The 23,779-nt window shown below is 40.8% G+C and overlaps 3 protein-coding genes across 5 annotated transcripts in view; 1 reads left to right on the top strand and 2 right to left on the bottom strand.

Annotated features, from left to right (window-relative positions):
- The window catches only part of LOC137186186 (caspase a-like), a 198,079-nt gene that overhangs the window by 56,514 nt on the left and 117,786 nt on the right, over positions 1-23,779 (top strand). The window lies entirely within an intron of this gene.
- On the bottom strand, positions 266-8,816 carry trim59 (tripartite motif containing 59). Of its 3 annotated transcripts, none has more exons than XM_067594881.1 (5): positions 6,178-8,816; positions 3,859-4,207; positions 3,506-3,727; positions 3,170-3,379; positions 266-1,859 (listed from the first exon to the last, which is right to left on the bottom strand). In XM_067594881.1, exons 2-5 carry the CDS (start codon positions 4,111-4,113, stop codon positions 1,257-1,259), a joined length of 1,290 nt encoding a protein of 429 aa, XP_067450982.1. In that variant the 5' UTR covers positions 4,114-4,207; positions 6,178-8,816; the 3' UTR covers positions 266-1,256. The 3 variants fall into 3 exon arrangements, with proteins under 3 accessions (XP_067450982.1, XP_067450981.1, XP_067450983.1); XM_067594880.1 differs by having other exon boundaries at positions 3,859-4,166; XM_067594882.1 differs by lacking the exon at positions 6,178-8,816 and adding an exon at positions 4,345-6,171 and having other exon boundaries at positions 3,859-4,166.
- kpna4 (karyopherin alpha 4 (importin alpha 3)) lies at positions 8,885-22,887 on the bottom strand. The gene is made up of 17 exons (XM_067594879.1): positions 22,643-22,887; positions 20,210-20,254; positions 19,968-20,057; positions 17,155-17,184; positions 16,828-16,880; positions 15,727-15,822; positions 15,320-15,405; positions 13,456-13,542; positions 13,183-13,352; positions 12,285-12,329; positions 11,619-11,750; positions 11,207-11,335; positions 10,391-10,495; positions 10,198-10,269; positions 9,594-9,756; positions 9,395-9,489; positions 8,885-9,123 (listed from the first exon to the last, which is right to left on the bottom strand). Exons 1-17 carry the CDS (start codon positions 22,709-22,711, stop codon positions 9,028-9,030), a joined length of 1,563 nt encoding a protein of 520 aa, XP_067450980.1. The 5' UTR covers positions 22,712-22,887; the 3' UTR covers positions 8,885-9,027.

Raw genomic sequence — 23,779 nt, 5'->3', positions numbered from 1 at the left:
CTTGGATATTTCAATTTCACACTAAACAGACAACTATAGCAGGCATCCATTAATTGAACTCACTGCTACACTAACTGACTTTCTCACCAGCACTGAGAAAGCACTTTTGAACATTTAAACAGGACACTACAAATAGGATGCGTTTGACCAAATTTATTATGACATCTATAATATGCAGGAATGGTCAAAAGTTTAGAGAAATAGAGCCACTAGAACAGGTCTGAGAAATAGAGCATTTGTTAAAAAATTACACTGAAGCCGTTGCTGAGATTTGTTCAGTCTGACGCTTGAAATAAGATTATTTATTTAGGAATGCAGCTTGGCGTACACTGATATGACAGATACAGTACAATCAGCCCTACTTAAGTTTGCATGAGCGAAATGTAGGTAACATTTGTGGGATGCAAAACAGTCTCAAGAAGAGCTTTTCCAAAGGCAATAATAATTTTAAAAACAGACTATATATCAGTGCGCTGTTTAGTAAAAAGAGCACTGCTCTCAGCAAGACATATTGGCCCTGGTGGAATTACCAGTCCACTACGATAAAGCTTTTAAGTGGGGCGAGGTAAAGGCGTAGTGGTTTAAAGGCACAGTAAAGGAGCCACTCGGAGCCGTGAATCAATGCAACATGATCTGTGGAGGCTTCGGGACAGCTCCAGTGCGCGTCTGCATCCATTCACCGTGCTCTAAATTTCACTGTAAACAGTCTTGTGTAAGGAGATACACGTGCAGCTGTACTGATGTCCTGAGCTTCATGACACAGCAGGAAAGCAGCTGAAATGTCTCATTGCATGATGGGAAAAGTAGGAGTTTCACACAGTGTTAAGGAGCATGTAGTGTTTTACATGATAAAAGCTGATGTTAGTAAGGCGGTATGACTGTAACCTGGAGTAATACACCCAGATAAAGGACAGTGACGCTCAACAATGACACAATCTGATATGTGCGACGATTATATTGGCTACTGAAAATGTGCTCAAACGTTTTATGTGCAGTTCTCACTTCCGTGTTTTCTCCAGGCCTGAAGAGGATAAAAAGGGAAAATTCCACCCTCACACTTGCATCAAATGTTCATGATTTTTGGTTGAATGTTTCCTCTATCAAACTAAAAAAACATCAAAATAGACCCAGGAATGCAAATTCTGTTTAAAAAGTGTATCAGGGTGGATTTTTTTCCTTTTATACAAAACAGGAAAGAGGGAAGTGAGACTTTCTCAGCTTCTAAATAAACATCGAGGGTTCCAGTTTGGTCTCTTTCAATAGGATGTCAGAGTTTTGAATAAGGCAGTAAGCTGCTGGAAGGCTTTTTCTCCCGCCGAAGAAAGCTGACAGCTCCATCTTTCTATAGCTGCCTCCATCACCGTGTACGCCGACCCCGCCGAGTCCCACGCAGACGAGATGAGTTCACTGCTCAGGCCGTGAACCAGCTGACTGAACCGAGAGAGCAGCGAGAATCCGAGCGACGCCCCTCCGACAGGGTTGACCCACAGCGCCGCCAGCAGCAGCAGAAGACCCAGCAGCACCACAGACGACGTGGGCTGAAGCTCGAACCGCTGGTCCTGGACCCTGCTGTCAGACTGACCCCTTTCGGTTTCAGCCTCCGCACCGCCACATCTGGCACAGCAGCACACCCTGGGAACAGGTGCTTCCTCCAGGCTCCCGACGGTCACGGCGGGCCAGTGTTGCTGAAGGTACTCTGCTGCTCGCGGAGTGACGGAGAGGTTTACCACAGAGGGCAGAGGCGCTTTGATGAACTCCTCCACCCGCTCTCTGAACAGATGCACTTTCTCCAGGAAGACCAGCGGCGAGTCCTCCTCCTCTACTGACGAACCCAAAGACACCAGGTCCAACTGCTCCTCCTGGAGGAAAGTTCACTGTTATCAGCGCTCGACAATGACAGTTAATTATTGGTTGCAGCCATGTAAACAACATACAAGCCAATCATGATTATCTTCAGATGAAAACACAGAAACACAATTTTAATGTCAGTTTTCAAGATCATAAATAAATGTTAATGCAGCATTCAGGTCATATGGGAGATGCCGTAATTACCAGTTTCTGACTTGTTAATAACATTAATGTCAACATGAGAGTTATGACTGGGAAACTCAGATTTTTCAGCTCAAATATGTCCCACCTGAAGCTTAAAGATCCCCTCCAGTCATGTTTTAAGACATAAAAAAAATCTTCTGCTCGGAGTAATAAATTGTCTGATATGGTTTTTCCTCAAAAAAGTTCAATAATCTTCCGTTAACACATTCACATCTCTTCCTTCTCCCTCATTGAAAAATCCAGATTCTATGAATATTCTAATATTCTTCATCTCAAAAGTTGAACTGCTGTATAAAAGATGTCTCCTTTTCAGTGTTTGTGCACTGCAGGCTTCCTGTTTCCACATCACACTTATTAGAATTACTTATTAAATTAGATATACGCACTAAACTCAGCAAAAAAAAAAAGTGAAACTTTTTTTATATCAATACAAAATATTTTTAACCCTTACACAGCCAGCTTCGTTGATCGTCCTGTGATGTGAACGCTGACAAGTCAAAACGTGGAAATCTTTCCCATATGAAGTGAATGCAGCGTAAATGTGCACATCGCTCACTGACAGTTCTTTCATTTTAGACGAAAAACAGCTGAGATTGTTTTAAACTCATCAGGAGCTCGTCTGACAGTGAAATGTAATGAATGATTCCTAAAATGTGTAATTCACTGTAATCACCCGTCCTTGCTAAATGCTGTTTATATCAGGGCTGGGCAATATATTGATATTATATAGATATCGTGATATGAGACTATGTATTATCTTAGATTTTGGATATGGTAATATTGTGATGTGGCACACGTGTTGTCTTTTCCTGGTTTTAAAGGCTGCGTTACAGTAAAATGATGTAATGTTCTTGCTGTTCTGTTATTTGCTTTTACCCATTTAGTCATTATATCCACATTACCGATGTTGTTTTATCAAAAAATCTCATGTAGTATTGATATCAAGGTGTATATATATATATATATATATATATATATATATATATATATATATATATATATATATGATTTGTCCATATTGCCGAGCACTACTTTATGTGTACTACAAAGCTGGGACTAAATGTGTGACACTTCATCTTGATTTGATGTAAACCAGCCATTAGCCTTGAAATCACACCTGTAGCTCCTTCACCCTGTGGATGAGTGGGTCATAGGCCCGTGACACCTCTGCACCAGCTTTATCCAGAGCCTCCAGGTAAGCTTGTCTCTTCCTGGTTAGCGCCACCTCCAACGTCTGAAAAAACTGATTGACTTCCTGTCGGTCCTGCCTCACCAGGCCCTCACAGCGAGCTTTCTCCTGCTCCAGCTGCTCCCCCAGCTCACATACCTAACAGACGGAGAGAGTAATAGTGTTTTTTTTCCACTGGAACATGCATTTATATTAATATATTTAGTTAAACATTAACTTTGCCCCAAATCAAACACTAGCCATGTATATGTGAGGACTCCCCACCTGTGCCCATCTCTGCTCAGACAGTCTGGCCAGCAGGAGCGACGGGGTCTGTTTTTCTCTGATGAAAGCCGCCTGCAGGTCATCTATGGGGTGGCCCTGGTGCTGCCCGATAGTCAGACACAACCCGCATATCAGCTGCCGATCCTGGATGCAGTACATGTTCAGAGGCTGCCTGTGATGCTCCTCACAAGTGGGGGGTCGCGGCTCGCTGTCACTCTGGTACTGAGACAGCAGAGGAGCAAACGGACATGCAAGACAGATGAGTGAGGCAGCCGAGTAAGTAACGGCCTATAAGAAGATTTCAGGTTAATAAAAGTTCATGTTTCAGCTGAACGTAAGTGGCTCCTTCCTACTTTCTCGATGATGGCCCGCAGAGATACATTGGTGGGCAGAGCGTCTACGCCCGTCGGGGGCAGCTCCACCACGCTGCGACAGTTGGGGCATTTCAGCGGCAGGCGCAGCGGACGCCAGATGGAGTAGTTGGTCGACACCTGGAGCAAGTTGTCCAGGCAGCTCTTACAGAAGGTGTGCGAGCACGGCAGGACTCGCGGGTCAGCGAAGAGAGAGTAGCACACCGAGCACGTCAGGTCCTCCTCCAGGTTGTCCATGATGGGAGACTAGAGGGCCAGGCTCAGCGCTGATGGCTGAGGGAGAAGAAGATCTGGCAGGACAGCAGGATGAATGAAAAGTGATGTGTTGCACCTGTTCAGCAAAATATGTTAACTTACTACAACTGTAAAGTGAATGTGACTGAGGTTACAGCTGAAACTGTCAATCGACCAACTGTTTTGATATTATTTGTTTGATTCATTTTCCAAGCAAAAATGCCAAAAACTCACCGGTTCCAGCTTCTCAAATGTGATGATTTGATACTTTTGTTGTCATAAGTGATAAAAACTGAATATCTTTGTATTTTGGACTGTTGGTGAGATGAAACATTTGAAGTAGAACTTCAACTATTAGTCGATTAAGTGACTGGTTGCCAACTATTTTGATAAGCGAACAATCGTTTTGAGTCATTTCTTAAGGAAAAAAAAGTCAAAATTCTCTGGTTCCAGCTTCTAAAACGTGAATATTTTCTGGTTTCTTTAGTCTTCTATGAGTAAACTGAGGATCTTTGGATGGTGGACTGTTGGTCAGGATAAAACAAGATATTTGAGGATGTCATCATCTAGGGCTTTGCGAAAGAGCGATCGTCATTTTCATCATTTTCTGACATTTTATGGACCGAACAAGTAATAGATTAATCAAGAAAATAATCGATAGGTTAATCAATAATGAAAATAATCGTTAGTTGCAGCCCTAACTTGAAGATGCAATTCAGACTGTGGGTAATTTTAATAGACCTTTCTCCATATTTTCATAGACATTTTATAGACACAATGATCGAAAAAATAATCATCAAGTTAATCAAAAATGACAAAAAGGGTTAGACGTGTAAACACACTAATACTAACCACAAAAAGTTTGGTTACCTTGTGAAAGAAATCCAAAAGTTAGTCTACATCTTCTCCTTGTCTGATTGAAAAAATCTGAATCTGTATATGCAAATATTTTTCATTTCAAAAGTTTAACTTCTAGACACAAGAAAAGTAAATTCATAAACTAGTTTTGAATTCACAGCATCACCATTAAACTGAGGTTGAAGGTGAGCTCAGAGACACTTTTCCCTACTTCAGCAGATACACCGGAAAACAGTCTTCTAGTGTCAAACGACACTTGAATGTTGCATCTTCATGACGCACTTTCACATCTCCAGTCCAGTCCTCCTAGCATGTATGATTAATGCTTCCATTTATTTTAGGAGGTTTATCTAACTAGCAGTGATTGCCCCAATAAAAAAAAAACCGAAGTCTAAATCAGCATGTGAGGACGAACAGATTGTACTGAATAACAGCAGAACAGCCAAAAAAACAGCTCAGCTCTTATTACAGGATCAGTTATGTTGTTGTTTTGTATGTGTGTGTGTGTGTGTATGGCCTCTCTAGTTACAGCCAACACCGCAGTGACAATAGGAGGCCTTATGCCAGCGCCTACCCAGTCCACATACACACCCCCACCCACCCACTTTGTTGTGAGGACTGTTCAAAGCTGTAAACCTGATCCGTACGTGTCTGAAGTCAAACTGCAAACGATTAGGCGCCCAGATTCAAACAGGTTAACAGGTGTCCTGCTCAATTAAACACTTTGCAAAACTACAATTAGCTGTATGCCCTAAATATTTACTCTGTTACGCCTTAGTTTGAAATGTCAAAAGCTCAGCTCATTTACGTCGATCTGATATGATGGATGAGCTGACAAAGGTCGTTAGATTAGTTCAAAAACTTTTATTGCTTTGTTGTTTTTTTTATTTAGTTTTAAGTTTCATTAAATTAACAGCGTAATCCATCTCCCGAATGACACGCAAAAACACGCAATTGTGTCGAAAGTGATAAAAGCGACATTTCTAACTAAAAAAGTGCCGAGATGTAGCTGCTAGCAAAACAAACTGTTCATTTTATCTTCATTTTTAACAAACGTTTTCAGTCCTGATGCTGGAAACGTTATGTTAGCCACATTACAGTTGTTTCAGCTACTTTTTAAAGGAACCTGTCCGCCATGTTGTGTTATCGTTTTCGTTTTAAACAATCTAAAAGATGTCTTATAAGAGTAATCTTCGATTTTAAACTCACCGTCTGCTCGGAGTTCAGTGCCTGCTGGTCCAAACAGAGCCTTCATTTCCTGTTAATGTCGTGTTGCGTTCAAATGCTCTCAGTAAACTCCCACTCCCCATCCAGCAACAGGTTAAAAAAAAAATGTCGGAAAATGGATAACACGACGAAATTAGTTGAACTAGATAAAATGATGTGTTAATTGAGAAATGATGATATATATAGCTAGATAGATATATGTTGACATTTAAAGTTCTAATCAGTTTAGAAAAAATGTGCAAACATGTTCATGTTGTTTCTGATACGTTGACTATTAAGAGTTTTTTTGGCTCCGTTTTCACTTAGACGTCAACGCCCCTGTCTTAATGTCTACGAATCCGACAGTACTTGAATGCATCATCTTTTTTATTTACCGTAGTACGCATGCGGATAAACGGTCACTCTGGCCAATCAGGCTCCACTTTATCTCAATTTGAATACAAGCTCAACTGTTGAGAGAAACCAGACTTTTTGGCTGTTCTACAGCATTAAAAAGTGGGGAAAACAAGCTGATAAATACCACGTTGTTACAGTATTCAAAGCAAAGGCACCTCTTCACAACAGACCACACACACAAACAGTCTCTCGATTTGGGTTTCACTATTTATTTTCTCGAAGACAACCTATCCTGTAGCCTATCTCCCAAAAAGGCTTTTGGGCAAACCACCTTTTTTCTCTTCCATGTCATAATTTTAAATTTGAAACCACATCTTTGCTAACAAGGAATGCTGCAAAAAGAAAAAAAACCCTATGTTCAACAGAAGGTTTATGAGCACAATGTGTAATTATTTACTACAGTGTCTTGAAGTTAACACAAAAAAAAAAAAAAAGGGAAAGGGTAAGCTTGTACACCTAGCTGGTATAAGAGGAAATAGGAGTATGGGGCTAAGGACTCTGCAAGGTACTAAAAGGTACAGCAAACTTGTTCATGGGTTTATTTTTCAGAGAACCCACTAAATTTAACTCCAGTCTGACATGTGGGATGCCCTTTGACCTTGAGAAAAGGGAGGTTAGATCTCCTCTTAATCTAGCTGAGATACATTAGCAGATTCATTACTGCTGCTCCTGAAATAAACTCATTATTTTCTCAAGTATCACTAAAAAGCATCATTGGATTACTCTAGAAAGACAACAAAGATTGTGGTTGAGTGATGCATATTGGAGAGGTTGTTGGCAGGTCAAACCTATAAAACCGACCAACACACCTTCAGAAAGACTTCAGGCCTCACTTTGCAGTACATGTGCAAAACCATACAGATTATTTAGCAAATCGGACACTAGTGAGGGGTAAGGGAAGGGGGAACATGTAACATTAAAGCACAGTTTTACTTAAAATGAAAATTACACTGTATCCACAGCCTAAGGAAACTAAAATACCCTAAAAAGTAACTGTGCTATAGTTTAGTACATGCAAAGGTTATGATTCACAATCCTACGTGAAATGGCCATTGTTCTCTTCTCCCTTGGTGATAAGTCAAAGCTATGGCAACAATACTGCAAAGCAGTGATTTTGCTGTAATTGAAGGAAAAATAATAGCAAGGGGAACAGGTCATTTGGTTGATTATAGTGATGGTGTCAGAATTTCACAGCATCAAGCCCATGTCTGGTGCGTAGGTTAGGGTTCTGGTGTGAGGGTGGAATACGATCGTCGTCAATCACCTTTACAGAAGCAATGAAACTAAAAGCTGAAAATAAAAAATATCATAAAAAGGAACACACTGGAGGCAAAAAGAAAAGCCCAAAAGCCACCAAATGCATCTTAATACAATGCACTGCTGCTCCACGCCTGCCAATAGCATTGTCCAGTGTCAATTAATACTAACTTAACAATAATTGAAAACAAAAAATAATCCTTGCGATGACGATGATTTTTTTTTTTTTTCATATCCAAAGTTCTTCCGTTCAGGGATTTGAGGATCAGCCTCTCTTTCAAAGGCAGAATTTCTTTCCTGAAACCTTTTTCTAACCTCATTGTTGCGTTTCTCAATTTTGTTTCTCTTCAGATGTTGTATTGGTATCTTTTTCCCGTCTCTGCATGCGTTCTCACCCAGTCTTGCATACTCCCAGTCACGCACGCAGCCAAGCACACACAACTCATCCATCCATTCTCTCGCACATGCGTCACGCGCAGCCGGACTCCTGGCCTCGCCCGCCAGGGGGAGAGGATGGTGCCCCATCGGGGCGTCTCGTTGGAGGAGATGAACCTGGCTCCTCAGCACTGAGTCCAGACATTCATACACAATGGGTCCATTCACACACATGTCTGATAGCGTGGCCGATTGGGGGAGGGGCACATTGAGGGTGGCGCCCTCTCTAGTCGGAGGACCGCAGAATTGTGATGGTTTGTGGTTCATCTCAGTTCATAATTATAGTTCTATTCATTTCTGCATTTTGTTGTATTGAAATATTTCAAGATCTCTTGATTTGTTATTTTTGGATGTCCTTGGTTCTCCCCGGGCAGACATCGAGTTTTTTGTTGTCATTTGAAGTAGTTTTCTGAAGACGACAGCTCCAATAACACAGAAGTTATGTCGGCATGTCTCTCAACGCATTCGATGTAGATGTTTTGCTTTTTTTGCAACATGTAGCCACTCATTCTCACTCGCACCCACTCGCCATCTCAAACTTCATTTGGGCTGGTTCCCCTGGAATGCCAAATGAAATCCACACATTTTTCTCTCAGATAAGATGCAGCCATGGATCCCACGAGCCAAGCACAATGGATCAAATTTCTCACACTCTCGCTCTCTCTCGCTCTTTCTCTCCTAATTTTTTTATGTTGAACAGAGTGCTGCATCGTGAACAAAACTCCAGAATACCCCAGATGCCGTCTAGAACTGGAATCCCTCGGCTGGCACGTTGGCTGAGTTAAAGCCGTAAGTTCCACCCTGGATGGCCTCTGGGACCAGGCTGGTGTCTTCGTCAATCTGAATGACGGACAAGGTAAGAGGGCGTTAACAATGTGCTGCAGGTCAAACACTAGACTTTTAAATTAAATAGGCTACATTGGGAAAAGTATTGGGCTGTAGCAGACAAAACTGGCGAAACTTGATACCAAACGTCACACAGCATTACTATTAAAAGAGTTTCTAAACAGTAATCAGTGAACAAATAACACTACTTTACAGTTACTTTGCTTTTAAATAGTAAAAATCTGAACTAAACCTAAATTTGGAAGTACTAAAAACAATTACTTACATCATCAGATGAGAAGAATTGATCAATAATTTCGTATGCCAATTTGTAGATATCTTCATTTTCATGATTCTGCAGTTGCTCCACTTTCTCCAAACCTGATGAGCAAATAAATAACAGATTATGCATCATTCAATTGCATATGAACACATATTGCTGAGAAATAAAAACATCATGTAACCTTGATGGAAGTGAGACTCACCTCCGCACTCCTCGATGAGGTTAGCAATAGTTTCAGCCTCATCGTCAGCCATCTTGAGGATATTGCTGAGGCCGTCCAGAACGACCTGCACAACTTGGGCGTCCTTCACTGTCAGCAGGTTGCAGAACGGAGGGATCACCTGTTTCTCAATCAGATGTGCCACCTGTAGACGGAAAAGATACGACTCACGTCAGTAATGTGACATATTAGAGAAGAAGCAATACACTGTTTTTTTTTTCTCTACATTCTGTTTCAAATTTAGAGTTTTGCTGATGTGATTTTCTGGGTTGCATTTTAAGATTTGAGTCCGTATTAAATGATAAATGCCAACAATGGTTTGACAATAAAACTACTAAACACAAAACACATTATTCTTCAACACAAACAACTGTGCCAATACCAACTAGGACAAACATTCCTTAATAGATTCTCTTTTCTTCAGTTTTTATTGACTTGAAAATGACCTTTATTTCAATTTAATGACACTTTGGTAAGGAATTTGTGGGTAAAAAGGTTGAACGTTAAAGCACAAAGAAGACAAAGTACTTTAGTGAGTACAGGGTGAAATACTATATACTATATTTTTTAAAAAAAAGGTTTTTACCTGATCTTTCCTCCCACTTATTGTCAGATTGCTGATGGCCCAGGCTGCTTCCTTCTGAGTGCCAAAGTCGCCCTACAATGACATTTGTTCAAAGTGAGCTTTCCATATTTTACCTGTTGTTCTACAAAAGTATCACACATCATCAAACTGTACTTGACACAGATACGGTAATAAAGGAGGAAGAAACATTCACCTTGTCGAGCAGGTGAATGATCATGGGAACTAGCTTGGCGTCGATAACAGCCTGCACCTGCTGCTGGTTGCCTGCTGTGATGTTGGACAGGAACCACACTGCCTCCTACAGGACAAAAAGCACAAATACAAGAGTCAGTTGTGTCATGGATGTTTAAGCGAAGCAAGCAGAGACCCCAGATGATTTTAGTGTCACACTTTGGAGCCGAACAGAAGAACCAGTCAAGGAATTCACCTGGAGGATACTTTGATTGGAGTGACTGTCTGTTCCTCTTATTGAGGGCTAAAACACTTGTCAAAAATTAGGTTTTGTGTCTGAACTGGATCAGAATCCAGAGATCCACTCCGGAGAGTTTGGACCCCTGGCCGAGACAGAGTGCTTCGGGTGGGGCGAGGGCGAATTTGAGGCTCTAATCATCGCCCAGGTCACAAAGGGAGGGGCCTCGTTTCTTTTTAAGTGACAGGACTCAGATGCACTCCGATATCAGCAGAGACACATGACACATGGCCTTCAGCACCCTCTGGCCACCAACCCATTTTACCACACATTCAGTCACATGCACACAGACCCCTCCTCCCCAGTTATCACCCATTGTACTAATTACAACTACAAGCCGGCCGTTGAGATCCTCTTCATCTTCTTCGTCTCCTGTCGATGTTGTAAATTCCTGTACTCTATCTGTCCCATCTGATACCTTTCACACAGCTTTCACACAAGCACCGAGTCTCTAATTTCATCACTTCCAGACATTGAAGTAGTTTGAGCTCGTCGAGGTTGTTTGTGTGAGAGGAGGAGGAGAAGACAAGAGATTGTTACCTTGTTGATTTTCTCCTTCGGGTGTGTGAGGAGGGCGGGGAAGTGGCTGAGGGCGTCACAGTTGAGCACCACCTGCGTCTGTTCATCTGTGCCAGTCACTATGTTCCCCACGGCCCTCAGGGCAGCAGTCTGGATGTGGAGGGCGAGTGTATTTTATTTATAGAGCATGTTTATTCAGATATTCAAAGATGCTTGTTTTAGCATGAAGCCAAAAGAGGTAGAAAGAGTCCAGCTGCATAATTGGACTAAACTTCCAAGGTTATTTTGATTTATTTTGATGTATTACAATCTCTGTATGGTGCTATTCTACAATGACTGTGTCAAGGTATCTACAGGCAACACAGGATATTTTTATTGAATACCAAATTCAAACCCCAGAGTAATTAATCTGATCTTCAGTGTTTCTCCTTACCTGAACTTTGACTTCCTGGTGACTGAGCAAAGGCACCAGATGAGGGACGATGCCAGAGTCGATGACCATTTGGATCTGCTCGTTCCCGGCGTCCGTCAGATAGGACAGAGCCCACACTGTGTCTACCAAGATCTGGAAACAGCAAGAAAATTTTATTTGAATGAATACATTCTGCTTCCTGCTCAACTTCATTAGACACTGATGATTTAGCAGGGACTTTCATGGAATAGGGATGACTGTCTAAGCCTACAGTCTATCTGTACTAACAACGTAGGTGTTACTTTGTTATTAGGCCATCAGCCACTTGGTGTGCCAAATGACTGAGACCGATATGTTGCCAGTCAGTGTGGTAGAGGGCGAGGGATTGAAAGGGATAGTTCAGTACCTCAAGCCTGAGTACATTATGTCATCGAGAGCTACTGTGACTAAACGCATTGAAAACACTTTGAGGTGAAGAAGGATGAGCTAAAAGTCAAGCTAACCAGGGTAGACAAGCTAGCTCTGACCACCAACTGCTGGACAGTTCTCATAAACGAAAGTTACATCGCAACTTTTCTTAAAAATTAACTGGTTAACGACCAGTTAATGGGTCTCTGTCTGTGGAATGCAAAATTAACCTAAACTGACATCCCTAATGTGGAAATATAAAAAATACTGGGTACTCACACTGACATCAGTGTGGTGGATCAGCACGCAGAGAGCAGGCAGGATCTGAAAAAAAGAATGGAGAAAGAAATAAGAACAGAGGGAATCATTAAGTAGTAAAAACAACAATAAAAACGCCAACAGGGTTCCTTCGTGATCCATAAAAGCTGTAGGATCTGTGAACTGAGAAATACCTGCTACACTTTTATTTATGTCATTAATAGATTAACTTATTTAGACAGACCACTGATGGAGCAGTAATCCTCTGTGCCTCTCTCATTCTGCCATACACAAACTAATAAACACAGATCTCTCTCTGTAGACTTCAGGAGAGGCGTAGAGAGCATTCACTGATACACAGAGCAGATGGACATTTACAGTAAGAGGTAATATTTTACTCTGGAATCAATAGTCAATATAGTTTTTGACACACACTGTCTATCACCAATGTGTTCAAGAACATTTAGCCATCAATACTGTAATATCATCAATTTATTTAGCATATGAAGGAGATCTTTCACTCTGCCTAAAACTTAAAACTAGATTTAATTAACAGAAACATTTTGATCAGGTGTAAATCTTCCTGTCTCCCCTCAATATTCGAAGGGAAGATCTGAGTTGGACTGAAATGTTGTCTGTTTGTTGATAAAAAATGTTCCAGCTGTGAGCCACAGGCAGTTGTTGTGATCCTTTCTTACAGTTTTTCCTGATGGTGGCTTTTCAGACACATCTTTTCCTTTAGAGTTTCATACTAGAATGGAGAAGGTGATCTTTGATCTATCATAAAAATAAGAAAATTGTAAAACCTGTCGCAGTCACTAGTGAAGGCTTCCCGCTGAAATATCGCCTTTCAAAAAACACCCGTGTTACCCATCATTCTTACATGTACATGCCCAATTCCCTTTTCACACATACACACCTCTTGGATCGTCTCCATGGGTGGTGGGGGGTCCTTGTGGCGGCACAGGTTGACCATAACCCAGGTGACATTGCGGAGGAAGGTGATGGGGATGGAGGGACTGATGAAAGAGAGCAGGGGCTTGACCACACCCAAGCTGATCACATAGTCTCTGCACTGAGGGCCATCACCTGGAGAGAAAGACATCACACGTACACAGATGGAGCACATGTTGGGACCAACTGTGACACACATTTCTGACACGTTCATGTTCACACAGCAACGGCAGCTCACCTATGATGTTGCCCAAAGCCCAGACAGCCTGTTCGCACACATTCTGATGAGGAGAGTGAAGCAGCCTCAGGAACAGCGGCACAGCATCTGCACAAAGAAAACAGATAATCATTTAAAAAAAATGTATCTCATGATCTGATTGGTTGCTTTTAAATCAGACACCATGTTCAACACCATGTTCCTCACAGAACATGTGTCTGATTAAGCCCCAGTAAGAAATATTAAGATAGTTTTAAAGCGACTTGTATTATCTGGCACTTACAAGCATCAAGTGACCGATTGGACACACAGGCTTGGAATTAAGTCATTTTTAGGGCAAGGCCACTTTGGCCTTGGATAAATACAAATCTGATCTGTCTTAACTGAGAAGTGGCTATGTCTGCTTACAGAGAAGTGTGTGTCTCTGTGTGTGTCAATGTTGCATCGCACTGAAAATGTAAGAACTCGACAGATCTAACAGCAAGTTATAAACTCTATGTATGTTCATAGTTAGCTAACACTATGCAGCAATGTCCTGGTTCGGGATGTTAACGGTTAACTGCTGAGAATATTTTTGACCAGTTACGCATGTCGGTCTATAGATTCATTTGTATACACACTCCACTAATGTTAGCCAACCGGTTAGCTGTTCATGTTTACGTTAACATCAGTTGGAATGGGAGAAATCTTGTGCTGCTGTTGATGTCCAGCGTGATGATGGAGACACTGGGAAATGCTGAGTCTGTTTATTTGCTGCGTCACATGTAGTTTTAAACGGGGATATCTGCAACTTTCTTTCAAGGGCACAACAGCCAGTTCAAAACAGGGCATGCCAAACTGGCAATGTGGGTAGTTAATTTTAGAAGGGCACTGCAGCCACACTCCGGGGCATCCATGGCACTGGCCATTTGGCCGTGGTATAATTCCTGCCATGGACGCATCTAGAAATCTGATTCAGACTGGGTCACACTTGCACCATGATTAGAAATCAACCTAGTATGGATACAATTCAGCCCCAATACACTACTAAGAATAACAAGAGGAGAGAAGAGAAAATATCATACAACTACAACATACAAAGTCTGATCATAATCAGATCTTATATATTCTGTGATATTCTGTGGTCATGAGTAATAATCCTGTAGTTTTACAATTAACTGTTTACTGTATATTTTAATTTCCCTTATGTTCCTGCTTGATATAAGTGCTGTAATTTAGTGTGATCAATCAAATCCTCTCAGTGTGCATTCACGTAGCAAAGAAAAAAATCAAGATGGAGAAGCAAGCAGCTCTATTAAGAAAGAGTAAAGGAATGGATAATCCCAATATTACATTAAAGACTATGTTTATAGAAGTGGATCAACTTCTGGTATTTGACCATGTACCTTTTAATAAAATTTTAATCCTATCTAATTATTTTGGCATCACCTTGCAGCCCTAGTTTATGTGTTACACACAGCATCACTATATGGCATTCTTCTGTGCAAATACTGAGGATGAAATGTGGAACTTCATGTGTGTTTAAATTGCAGCAAAGATAATAGATCATGTTGTGTTTATTAACTGGTTTCACCTTGTTGTAGTAAAAATCATTGACTGACTAGGTGATGTGATGGTATCATTTACTTAATGAGATAAGAGAGCTAAAACTATGAAGCTCAAATCTTCCAAAACAGAAAATATACAGTTGAATGAAACGAAGGACATGAACTGATAAAGATTACAGGTTTATATTCCAGCAAAAGACTATCTCAATAAGTCAAAGTCCTCTTAAAACAAGGCAAAACATAAGAATGATACATAAAAAAGGTGTAAACAAAATCAAGAGAAAGGTAAAAAAAATAAAAATAAAAAAAGTGACGCGTTATGGTACAGTGACACTTACTGGACTGCACCACGGCTTGGGTCTGCTCTGAGGTACCCGACGCTATGTTGGTTAGAGCCCAGGCTGCCTCAAACTGAAGAGATGGGCTGGTGAGAGGTTAGAGAGAGGAGACAGAATCAGTAAAAGTGACTGTGATTGGGCAGGAGCGTTAATCATTAAGAGCACGCTGGTGAGTCATTGATGTTCTGCCTTTCCTGGAAGGTGAAAACTGGAACACATTTACATAACTGCAACACCGATCAGATGTAGGCCGGGCTAAAGCCTGCTGGTGCATTTGCATAACTTTGAAGTGTACATAGACTCAACATGATACGGAGGGGAAAAGGCTAACTTGTACTATAATTATCACGTATGAATAAGCACGACTCACTGCAACATACAGACAAACAAAATTACAGCCGTCTTACTTGTCATCTCTGTCCAGGCAGTGGACCAGTATAGGAAGGATCCCAGACTTAATCAGGTCATCTATGGGAGGGTTACGGTCACTGGACAACAACTTCCTACAAAAACAAAGAGCCAACAAAAGACCATTACTCACACACTCATACGCACATAGCTTAACGGACACATACCAACAAGAAGAACCAATTACACACACAGTGAAACAGCTGAGGAATGTGAAGTGTCTACGAATAATAACTCATTCACAATCCCACTGACTGTAATAACACGAGACTTCAGCCGCTCATGACCCAACATTACACAACGTCAGGTACAGTGTGATGGCGTTTTTTAATGTGGAGATAGAGCTGCAATGTAGACTTTAGTTGAGTCGTAAAATACAATTAAATGAACACAATATGCCCTGTGGAATAGGAACATGTTTTATAAATTAGGCTAACTAATGCTGCACCTGACCCGACTTCATGAGGGCTGCGTTATCAGGCTGCAGCCCCATTTACAGTGTCCATTAATCAGGCTAACAGTCTGAACGGTAAATCACTGCTGTCTTACCGAGTTGGAAAAACGTTCAGCCGCTGAAATTGCAACACTGAAACAGTATTTTGCAAGAGGTCATAAATTTTTATCAGAGAGCCTCTTAAGACAAAGTATCAGTGTACTGATGCAGAATCTCAGGTTTACAATTACATTTGTGAACTACATGTGAGTCTTGATCTTGAAAACTCCAACATGATACAGCATTAATATATTGTTTCCTCATAGTCTACATTAGGTTTGTATATAATAGTAACACAACAATAACCATCACAGCAGTTTTGCTACTATTGGTGTATAATAATTTAATACTTTGTTAGTAAGTACAATTTATTCTCACTGGATTGTACAAAAACATTTTTACTTAAATCTGGCAATTTTGAAGAGTTTAAAAGTAAGATTTATTTAGATACCACTTAAAACTCTGTGAATACAGTATCACAACATAAGAAATGTCACTACTCACTGTATGATTATATAGAAAATGTTTATTAATAATATAAAATTGTTCTTGGGTAAACTGGGGTGAAAATCCTCAGAGCCCGAGTGTGATTTGTGTGTGTTCGTACCTGGCAGCCTGAACGGCACTCAGCTGGACTCCCTGGTTATCACTGGTGGCGTTCTACAACAACACATATAACCCAAAAGAGTCATACACAACATTTAAAATGATCAATTATGAACTTGGTATCTGTACACTCTCAAGTACATGCAAATAATAAATCAAAGGGTAGAGGGTTAGCTAGCTTCACATTTACATTGTATTGAATTACTATACAGTTTGTTACATGTAGTGTTAAATTCTGATGCATTAAGGAATTAATGAAACATATATACAATGCCAATAAAAAAGGGTAAATGAAGGAAAGAAAAAGAAAATCAAACACCCAACTTACTTGTACTATTGCTTCAAGTGAGGTGTTTTGCTGAAAAAGAAAATTTTGGAAAGTCATTAGTGTAGAAAAGAGCTTTGACACACATACATTATCACATACTGAGTCACAACATGATCAATAACTTTTTTCAACCAGTGGTTTGGCAACATAAAAATACCTGTAACACTAAAAAGCAGAGCTTTCCATAAGCGTCTGACCAAACAGCCGACTACTCATTTATGTCCAGCCGGCTACTTTACTGTATTCATTTTTGATCCTAATAAAATAGTTTTGATTAACAAGTAGCGAATCGTTATGTATGTACATTTACAACCACTAGCCTCCGATTCAGAACAATGGGAGCATGATGATAGAGAAACATGCATTTATGTTTGTAGTAAAACAATACATTAACCATCAATGTGGCATGATAAACCTTACAATGAAAGTGTCAATAAATATGGTCTGATGATTCTTAATTACAAAAGTTCTGATCAGTCAGGAATAGGCGTGGTTTTAAATATTAATAGCTATTTACAATCTGTGTGAGCTAAAACATACAAAAAGCCTCATTCTCCTTTACAATAGTTGACTACATGTTTACTATCAGGTAGGCAAATTCATTAAAATATGCAATAATTAAGAAAAGTGTACATGATGGAATAGTGACGTTACAATGTGCCAGAGGCCATCAAATCTGGGCTTTTACAGCCAAATTTTTTCTCCAGGGGGGCATATCTTATCCCCAGACCCCCTTAGCTGACTACTTTTTCCCACTAGCTACTCTATATCCTGGTGGAAAGCCCTGGTAAGAACATAGCAATTCACACAGAACAAAATCCATCTGAATGCCCTGAAGAGTGCATAACCTGGCAGTGCCAAACAAGAGTGAGCAGACATCTGTTAGCTTCTTGCCTGGCATTAGAAACAGTCCTTCCTCAAATTTCTTTTTTTATGTGAAAACGGCAAAGCAGGAAGGAAATGTCACTGAAGCACCAGTGAGAACAGTGAAGGGAGGCTGGGGATTGGGAAATGCCATCAGGAGAAAGTCATGACTATATACAGTCTCATTTGAACCAACGTGGCGTTCAGGCAGGCATTCAACATGATTATTTGCCAATTGGCAAATTCACCTAAAGCCCTCTACAGGGATTCCAGAGTCCGGGGTAAGATGCTCTGGTGGATCCTGTGTTTTACTCAATTTCAGTTGTTAATGAAATCAAATTTGGTTGATGGGTGACACCTTAGATAGCCAGAAGCTGATTGCCTGTGCACCTTCAAATTAAGGCTGGTAGTAGACTTGGAAAAAAAAAAAAAAAGCAGAACCACATTCAAGCACGATCTGGCATAAAAATATGAATGTACTTGCAACAGATTTATATTGTTTGTGTATTTACATTCCACTGCTGTGGGCAAAGATTAAAAGAGACGATCGCAACCTAGAGAAATTAAAAATAGCGGTGACGAGAGCTCAGACAACACAGGCCAGTGCAGAAGCACTGAAAAAAATGAGAAGGAAAGATAAGGGGATTTTGGAAACACTTGAATAACAAAAGGGCTGATAGTCTCTAACAAGATCAGCAAGCTTAAATTACTCTTTTTTTTAAGAGTTGACCACAATACCAGCAAAAAAATAAAAAAGGCAAATGTCCACAAGGCAACACAAACAGGTATTTTATTTTAAACAGACTGAAAGGACTCACTCCGCAGTGGCTGGTTTGTTAAGTATTTAAACTACATTGGCCAGCATGCTTTTCCACAAAAGCCTCTCTAATGTCTTGCAGTGAGTCAGAGCTGCATGTCATTGTTGATATATTGCTAAGCGGCCCGTTTCTAGTCAGCCCTCTCAATACCACTAGGCAGTTACTGTGATTGAATTTCTGAACTGCTGAGTGGCCATTTTAATCCAGCAGTGCCACCAAACACTGGTTCCTTTAGTGAAGGTGGGATCCTTGATTGATTCGTTTTTGTGGCTGTGTTACTTCAAAACATGTAGGTCTGATGTGTGCCATCATTGTATACATCAAGGGACAACTACAGAGACTTTTATCATTGTGATTCAGGCTTCTGAAGCTCAATTCAACACAAAGATTGAAGACAAAAACAAAACATTGCATGTATTTCCACAGTAATAAATCACTATAAAAGTACAAGGTCTGATGTTTTTAGTTTATCACTCATGGTAAGATTAGTTTTACATAAAAAATATCGTGTGCCTCAAATGGGCCCAATTTGAGGGATACTTTTCAGGCAGATACCTACATTTTAAGTCACTGAAGTATTTATCGCGATTGCCATGACAACCAGCACTATTTCGGGCAATAATGATAATAATATTAGTCATTTTCTTCCCTGGAGCCCACTTCATACCTGTTTTCTTTCGTCTAAAAAAATAAAAAAGAGAGAGAACATGAATCTCTCTCAAATATTAATGGAAGTATTGTGCCAAAAAAGCCCAGAAAATATTCAAAAAAGGAAAAAACCCCAATGAGGGATAGTTATACTTGGTACATTTGTGTCAGTGACTGTCAAACCAATAACTTTCATACTAAAGAAGTTGCAAGTGTGCCTCTTAGTTTAGGAAAATGAGACACCAACTAGCACAGAGAAAAACAAACTGCATGTTTGCTCACACTCCTGCCCCACCCAACTGTCACTAAACAAGGAGAGCTAAAGAGGCAGCATCACAGGGACAAAATGTCAGCACGGCCTAAATGTCTGGAGTGTTTAACCTGCGAGATGAATCTAATGCGCAAAACCTCTTGGACAGCCGGCCACAACAGACTATTTATGCCAAGCTGTCATTCTGATGAGTTGAAGACACACAACCGTACCGATCTGAAATCTCCGTCGACATCAGAGTCCTCACAGATGTCCTCGTGGGGCACATTTCTCCTCTTCAGAAGGTGTTCATCTCTTTTGTTCTGTGGTGGAGGGTACAGAAATATCACTTCATGCACATTCAGGCTTGATCACCAAAAGGAAAACTCATTATTTCAAAGATAAGTTGCAGATAACGGCTAAAAGTTTAATGGCACACTAATGTAAAAGCACCATAATACACAAATGGGATTACCTTTCTGAGCTCCACCACTACCTCGGTCCTCTGTCTTCTCATAGTCTGTGGGCGAGATAGGATATTAACATTATACAACATGGAACTTTAATCCTAGTCTCCCAAGAGAGTGAGAGCAGCTGACATTAAATTTGGGCACAGTCTGAGGTCAGGATCCCGTTTGCGTTAATGGAGCCGAGCGGCAGTCTCAGTCATACCTGGAGCCTACAGTCAGCAGCCTACACACAGCGTATGACAGCACCCAAACAAGAGTCACATCTAAAATGACTCAGCTAAAGATAAAGCCAAAACATTTCACCTGCCGTAAAAAGAATCTTTAATAATCTATAATAAAAATATACACAGTTAGAATTGTAAAATACAAATCATTTACTTTAACTAATGCAGTCCTACAATAAGTTCTACCATCATAAAGGTTATATAATGTTGACACTATTTCAGAAAGGTGTTGATTCAACTTCATTGACATTTGTAGTGCTTTTGAATTGTATTTTGTTAGACTGAGAGATGTTTCTCATAGTAAATCTAATAGTTTACCCTTATTGATATAAATGGACTGAACACAATATTAGAAACACCTCTAAGTAAGTATTCAATTCAATTCAACAGCACCACAAACAGGCCTCCAGAATGACCATGAAGTTGAATCCTTTATAACAGTCTCATAAAGGTAGGAGTTATTGCAGTTGTATCATAGGGTGTTAGTTTGTAGTTAAGTGTGGCATGAAAACTAGCAACTAAAGCTTATTATATACTTCATCTGCAAAAGAGTGTCGTTCTAGTTGCCGTTACAGAATAGATACAAGAAGGTTATGCTTGTCTGCTTGTGATCACTGTGACTTCCAGCACGGTGATGACAAGTTATTAACCTTAAGACAGGTTCACAATTTTTCAAGTCTGTCTTAAAACAGCATTCAGGTGCCCAATTGGACAGTAAAAGAGGTTTTCCTCACAGTAATCATTCCTTCTGTTCATACTGGCTATTAAAAGATCCCCTTCAAATGCACTTTCGATGTAAGTGATGGAGGCCAAAATCCACAGTGTGTCCACACAGTCATTTTGTGCAAAAATGTATTTAAAAGTTTATCTGAAGCTTATATGAAGCTTCAGCAGTCTGAGTTAGTCATATCAAGTGGATATCTGACATATTTACAGCCTTTTTAGTAAAAAATTCCCTCTTTGTGTTTCCCTGTTGAGCTGTGATGAAAGTATAATAACAAACAGAGACTGTAGCAGTAAAAAGACTAACTTTGAAAGAAATCTACTTGATTTGACTAATTTGGACGGCTGAAACTTTTAAATACATTGTTGCACAGGAGGAGGACTGGATTTCGGGCCCCCCCTCACTTAAATTATAAGTGCATCATGTAGAGATCTTCTCTGAACAGGAGGAATGATTACAGCAAGAAAAAAAAAAAATACTTCAATGTTTATTTTGGTACCTGACTGTTGTTAAAAGACAGGCTTGAAATTGTGATCCCGTCCTCTAACATGCTGCTATAATCGAGACACCTCTTGTCTAGTGGCCTACCTCGCTGCAGCACAGAAACTACCGTACTTGTCAAACAGGATGTATCAGTATACCCCGCTCATATACATGTACAGAGAGACCGCCTGAAAACACATCATCACCTGCTGGGATTAGTAAAACACAGACATGCCGAACTGACAGTAAATCAACTAGGTAACTTATGGATCCAGCGTTAGCTAACTGTTAGCTTTGATCTATCAGTCATGTGATCGCGTTAACGTTAACTAGCTACTCGTGTTAACCTTGTTTTTGAAGATAATGTGTAACCTTAACATGTCGCGGGATCACAATTTAACACTGCGCCACAAATTAAACGATACAGGTTGGTGGCCAGCTAAGAGGCTAACTGGTTTCCGCCATTGTTTTTGGTGATAAAGACGGGGGATGGGTGAAGTGCAGCCAGCAGCAGCATCGAGCCCAACCAGCGAGCTTAACGACAAGCTAACGAGCAAGCTAGCACGCAGTTTAGCCAACTGCGGTATCAAAATAACGTCCATCTGCCGCTGTATTCGCTTGCCAATCATGAAAATATCTTCCAAAGACAACCTGAAAGTCAAGTGTATGTACTTTCACACACACGTTAAGCATTTTCACTGGCCAACGCATCGAGCTCAACCGATCCGGCGCTTCAGTTAGGCTAACTGTTAGCATGTCCCCCGCGGCCCTGGCTAGCAGCGGAGGAAACTACATGTTTTATAACCAACGCGGTCTCATGGCGCAACAAACACCTAAAGGAAAATCGCCGGTGATTTAAAACTGATGCCCAGTAAAGGCCTCGGCTGCTGCTGTGCCTGCAAAGTTCCCGATGGTGGAAATTAGAAACGACGTCACAGGGAAGCGAGGAGGCGAAGCTGGCCCCGAACTGAGCGCAGAGCCTCGACACCAATCTGTTCAACTTTTACCTCCAAATCACGGCCCTTATTCTTGAAATTCTTCAGCCGCTGGTTGTCCAGTTTCTCGCTGTCAGCCATGTTAGCGGTTCTGGTTTGCGTTAAGTAAGTTTTACTCGTGGATTTAGCTCGTGAGCTGCCCTTCTCTAGTTCCCTTTTCTCAGCCTTTCGTGAGCGGACTATTTTCTGCTGCTCTGTCCGCGGTGCATACTGGGAATGCCGGCGGTGGAGGGCAGCCTCGCTCTGGCGTAGAGGAAGGGTGGGGAAACCCCTTCACTCTCATTGGCTTCTCTGTTCACATCCATCTGCAGGGCGCGCCACACAACCAGGCGCGTAGCCAGTAATGGGCCTGGGCGGCATTGGCCCACCCACATTAGTCACTGGCCCACCCAGCCGAGTTTGATCAAAATACATTTTGTAACAATAAATATAATTTATATATATATAGAAATAAAGTAAATATGGACTTGGTTTGAATTTGTTGTCTGATTAAAACTGAACTTTTGAAATAAGTTGTAGGAAGTCTCCAGAATGTAATTGGTTGCTTTGGTTCTGACACTCAGACCTTCCTGAGCTGTCTTCAGCCAATAGCTGGCTTTTCAGGCAATGTAACATTAAAGCTACGTAACAATGGCTGAACAAAGTCTTTAATGTGTCATTTGAAAAGAGTTGAGGAAGAAGAAATTCCACTGCATCGACTGAGTCAACCAGACTCATCAGCCCACGATGCGGTCAGCTGGGTCGCTTGCTCAATGATGGTATATGACTTTCTCACAGTCAGTCTGATGCGGGTTCACCCATAGTCGCCAGAAGAAGGGATGCTGGGAGTGCTGCAGCCTCCATGTGGTTGGCATTTGTGTTGTTGCAATAAGTTTTTTTCTGTCATGTGCAAGCTGGTCTTGCAAAAATAGATCCATAAAGATAATGGAGTGGGGAAAAGAACTGGACGTGAGGCGCACAGCTCACAGACCCAGTTGACACATGATGGTTAGAATTGTCTCTGGCAGCCTGACTACTAAAAACTGTAGTTATTAACTTCACAGGACAGAGGAAACTCTCCTTAGGAAACAGAATTAAACTTTTAGCTTAAACTTTTATTTTGAAATAATTTTTAGACAGCTATGATGGAGCTCAGGATTGATCAGGAGG

The sequence above is a fragment of the Thunnus thynnus genome, chromosome 7 (assembly GCF_963924715.1).
Source record: "Thunnus thynnus chromosome 7, fThuThy2.1, whole genome shotgun sequence".
Classification (NCBI taxonomy): Eukaryota; Metazoa; Chordata; class Actinopteri; order Scombriformes; family Scombridae; genus Thunnus; species Thunnus thynnus.
This window is presented reverse-complemented; position numbering and strand designations above follow the sequence as displayed.